The 5,086-nt window shown below is 34.9% G+C and overlaps 1 protein-coding gene across 1 annotated transcript; it reads right to left on the bottom strand.

Moving 5' to 3' along the window:
• Positions 1 to 1,160: 1,160 nt before the first annotated feature.
• Positions 1,161 to 4,130, bottom strand: LOC117320426 (baculoviral IAP repeat-containing protein 3-like; the record flags this gene model as incomplete). The annotated part of the gene is given in 5 exon segments (XM_033875027.1): positions 1,161 to 1,293; positions 1,717 to 1,883; positions 2,949 to 3,072; positions 3,257 to 3,795; positions 4,053 to 4,130. Coding segments are annotated over 5 exon segments (1,000 nt in total), but the record flags the coding sequence as incomplete, so codon positions are not given.
• Between the last annotated feature and the right edge of the window lie 956 nt (positions 4,131 to 5,086).

The raw sequence follows: 5,086 nt of genomic DNA, 5'->3' as shown, positions 1-5,086 counted from the left end.
GATACCTCACCTCTGCCCATTGTGCCTTAATGTTGTTGATGTAATCTTGACCTTTCTGGTCTTTAAGGTATTGACATTCAGGACTATGACGGGCGTGCTCTACCCAGGGGTCCTCATCGGGATTCCATTCTGCAAGCTCGATGCCACAACAGAAACATTTTACGCTATCTTCCGATCCTAGAAACGGCAAAACTGAACACTTTATGGCACGTGTTTATTATTTACCAAAACATCGTTATACCAGGAGTTAATATTAATACCGGTACTGAAGGTTGGAACTGATATAGACTCAACTCATTTTCATTGGCCAGTAGTTGAACATTGGTGACAGAAGTTTGGTTAAATTAAATTCAAAGTTTTCATAATTAAATCACCATGTTGACCAAACAGTATTCAAATCTATTTCCTTGCTATCTATGTTGGAAAAGGAACAAAACTCTAAAATCTAATCACTCTAATATATGACAAAGATCACAATCACAGATATTTTCTTTAAAATACAACAAACTTTAAGTCTGTGTTGGTCAAACAAAAGCTTAAGCTGCCAATTTTTAAAGATGAATGTCTAATGATAAGGATAGACGCGGGATCGTATGACCCGCTTAGGACAATTGACCAATCAGGAGGCCCCTTGATCAATAACGTCAAGGGACATAACTCCCGTGAAATAAATTGACAGTGACTTAATTACCCACTCCTACAGGAATAAAGATTAAAAATAACATGTTATGCGATTTCATAATTAGCTACATTGAAAATATAAAGAATCGGTCAAATACAATGTACATATTTGTTTAACAGAGCAAATCCAATGACGTCACTCTTTTATAGTTACTTTGAAAATTGTGTTCTTAAACTGTCTATTTTCAATAAAAGTATCAGGCTGGACAATGTAAGATTAAAAATATCTAGGCCCTCATGATACCTTAAATCCACAGATATTTTTACTATAGAATTTATATTTTCATCAGCTAGTAGCTATATAATGATGGCCGAAATTTTCAAGTACAAAAATGTTTTATGGGCTAGAAATAGTATATCTCATATGACCCTGGACGATGACACTAAACTACCTTAAACAAGATAATATAATACCAGGCTAATAAAAACTTAGCATAAAAAATGATGAGACATACATAAATTTTCCTATAAACATTTACCTGCATAAAAGAAACCAGCCGCTGCAAGTTGATTAGAAGACTGGATCATAATATTTGTGGGCCAATTCTTGTGTTGAAATGTCCTACATCTTTTATCGACTTGTGTATAGGCGGGATGTTTTGGCGTGTAAATCTGTATTACATTTAATCACATGAGTTATGACGTACACTTCCTTTCGTGCTCAAACAAAAAGCAGATTTAGAAGGATATCATCAACATATTTCCCGTACCAGGACTATTTTATAAATGCTTACCATATATATATATGTCGGCATCTTTTTAAAGCAGTCAAGAACGACTTTTTTCACTGATGATCATTAAAATCTAACCGAGCGTAGATTTTGACAATATGATGGCAATATGAACGAATGTAATGAGGAAATCACAATATCTTATAAACGAACTAAATACGCGGACGAACAGACAGAAAAATCACTACAGCTCCATTTACTAAGACGGCTGAGAATATTCTCGGTTTTATTTGTCAACAATTGCATTCACTGCTGAATAAGAAGGCTTGTTTCTATTTTTCAACATATTTACAAGATACCTCACCTCTGCCCATTGTGCCTTAATGTTGTTGATGTAATCTTGACCTTTCTGGTCTCTAAGGTATTGACATTCAGGACTATGACGGGCGTGCTCTACCCAGGGGTCCTCATCGGGATTCCATTCTGCAAGCTCGATGCCACAACAGAAACATTTTACGCTATCTTCCGATCCTAGAAACGGCAAAACTGAACACTTTATGGCACGTGTTTATTATTTACCAAAACATCGTTATACCAGGAGTTAATATTAATACCGGTACTGAAGGTTGGAACTGATATAGACTCAACTCATTTTCATTGGCCAGTAGTTGAACATTGGTGACAGAAGTTTGGTTAAATTAAATTCAAAGTTTTCATAATTAAATCACCATGTTGACCATACAGTATTCAAATATATTCCCTTGCTATCTATGTTGGAAAAGGAACAAAACTCTAAAATCTAATCACTCTAATATATGACAAAGATCTAAATCACAGATATTTTCTTTAAAATACAACAACGGAAAGAAAGAACAGGTTAATAAAACAAATAAATAAAGATATAATAATAATAATCAAATATACAGTTACCTATCATGAATGCTATTTGGATTTCGAATAAGTCACAAAATCGTCATGCAACTTTGAGTCATTAACATATATCTTCTCTTAAAAAACTTAATCTCAAATGATGGACTTTTGCAATAAGCTACATCTGCATAATATCTTCCATCCTGTATATCAATCTTCAAAACTATTCACAATCGCAAGAACCCAGGATAATCAAAGATAAATAAGACGACATACGCAGCTTTGTACGACATATTATCTATTGACGCCACGACAAAAACGTATGCAAAGTTAAGAAAAAAATTGTTTCTGCATTCAACTCGATATTTCAAATTCTCAAATTCTCGTACATACAAGAATGGAAAGGATCTGTAGATATTTGAAGCAGCATTTAATTGTATGCACAATTGATCGATTTGCTGGTTCACTAGGCTTAAGATTTGCATTTTTTGCATAAGATAACAAGACCTAGTTTACTTTTAGGCATTATCTACGTATCGAGAGAAACGTGCACTGATCAATAATATTTTGACTACAGCTTATATCAGAAATAACTACATAACATGTTGCAATTTACCTTGATCAATCGCTTTGTATATGTAGCATACATTTTCGGGACGCTAAAACTAAAATCAATATCTATGTTATATTCGTATCAACATTACTAAACACATTACCTTAACTTACCTGTGTAACAGAAACCAGCCTCTGCAAGTACTTTTGGGGCCTGTTGTATTTTTTTCCGATGCCATTGAGGGCTCTCAAAAGTTTTCAATCTTTCTGAATAGGGAGAAGATATTGGATTCTTTGTCTACAAAGAACGATTCATCAATTGATCAGATAGTTAGTTGCCTATATACATGTACATATAGAAAATATGTAAAAGGTTTACATTTGAAGTTTGCTTCATTCAGTCCAAAAATGAACAATTGTAATACAATATATTTGCTGTATAGTTTGAACATATTTTATTTTTGTTGCGTATAGATAAATACCTTTGTTTTAGATGCATCAGTTTTTGTATTTTCCGGTTCAGATACGTTTGCTTTTTCTTTTAGTCTTGCCTGGTCTGTTGTTCCTTTTTTAACCATTGTAGATGGATGAAGCCAACGGGGTGTACCCTGATTCCCCTGACGTTTTTCCTCCGTAAAGAATTCACATTTTGGTGATTCTTGTTTATGATATTTATACGGATCAGTTCCCTGAAGTGAAGAGAAATTGAAGAAGAGTCCACAGGAGGTGCACTCTACAGTACATAGTCTATCGTCTTTGCAGGACAATCCAGCCTCAACTAAAGTCTTAACATCACCGGCAAGCGATGGCCAATTCACGAAGGTCCCTGCGCGAACTGATTCGTCTTGAACTATATATAATTGTATAGTTATTGGAATATGTATACTGTACCATGACGTACACTGTACACGTGTCACTGTTTCTTTACTAAAATGGCATCCGATGTACAGCATACACATACTGAAATATGTCTCCGTGATATTGACCATGCGGACACATAAGATAAATCGATCTGTCCTTCCTGGAAATGGAAAATATCATTGGCTAAATATTGATGAGACACATGCTGAAATAATGTATTGAGCATACACTTCGTTTTGCACGAGCATGATGCAGTAAGTGAATAATTTTGGCCAGGATAAATCAATTACCAACTTCATATATAGTTTTATGAAATCAACGATGTGTTTGTCATATATAGATGTAATTTCCAACTCTTTCCAAGTGTACATTGTTAAAACAAAATGTATTCTGTAATAACCATAGATAATAACCAACCTTTGAAAGGAAACTCTTTGCCATATGGTTTCACCATCTCTAAAACGAAAGAAAAGTAGGTGATATATTTATATATATTTATGCATCTACACACTTACAAAAAAACAACTAAACAACTGAATTGAATGATAAGGCACCCCTCACAGAGGGTGACAAAACAATTACTCATACGAGAAATGATAAGCCAATGTAGGTTTAACCAAATGAAAACTGCAATGAAAACTGCAATGAAAACTGCAATGAAAAACGGCCAAAAGATCATGATATAACATAACTCATAAACAAATACACCTTGAATATCACTTTGATTTATATAAAACAATAAGCCAAAGGGAGGCAGTGGGGGGGGGGGGGGGGGGGGGGGGGGGGGGGGTGTTCAAACTTTAAGTCTGTGTTGGTCAAACAAAAGCTTAAGCTGCCAATTTTTAAAGATGAATGTCTAATGATAAAGATAGACGCAGGGTCGTATGACCCGCTTAGGACAATTGACTAATCAGGGGGCCCCTTGATCAATAACGTCAAGGGACATAACTCCCGTGAAATAAATTGACAGTGACTTAATTATTAAAAGGGGGCTAAACCTTAGGTAACGTAAAGGAATAAAAATGTAAAATATGAAATAACTCTTGTATAGTTGTTTTTATGCATAAATTCAGCAAAATACTTTGCTGCCTTATATATTAGACTAAAGTAAAGAATATCCAAACGAGAAAAAAATGGTCAATATCACCAGTCATACATAACTGAAAATATAATGGGGAACATTAGTGTATGTTAATTTTGGTCGTTCAAATTGATTTGGCGTATATTGCAAAGCCAGCAAACGGGGGGTGCGTGCATGTATGCGTGTGCGATAAATGTGTGGCCTGCATACCGGGATGCACGTAATTATCTGTCAAAGGCCGAATTGATAAGACTTAGGCACATAGACACCTCTATTTGCATACCGACACGGTTATTAGACATAAATGACCACTACAAAGTCCGGCTTGCATATGTATGTAAGGTACTATTGGCTGAAAACATGCTTAGCA

Source organism: Pecten maximus, unplaced genomic scaffold (genome assembly GCF_902652985.1).
Source record: "Pecten maximus unplaced genomic scaffold, xPecMax1.1, whole genome shotgun sequence".
In the NCBI taxonomy this organism is placed as follows: Eukaryota; Metazoa; Mollusca; class Bivalvia; order Pectinida; family Pectinidae; genus Pecten; species Pecten maximus.
Note: the sequence above shows the minus strand (reverse complement) of the source record. Positions and strands in the feature narration are given on the sequence as shown.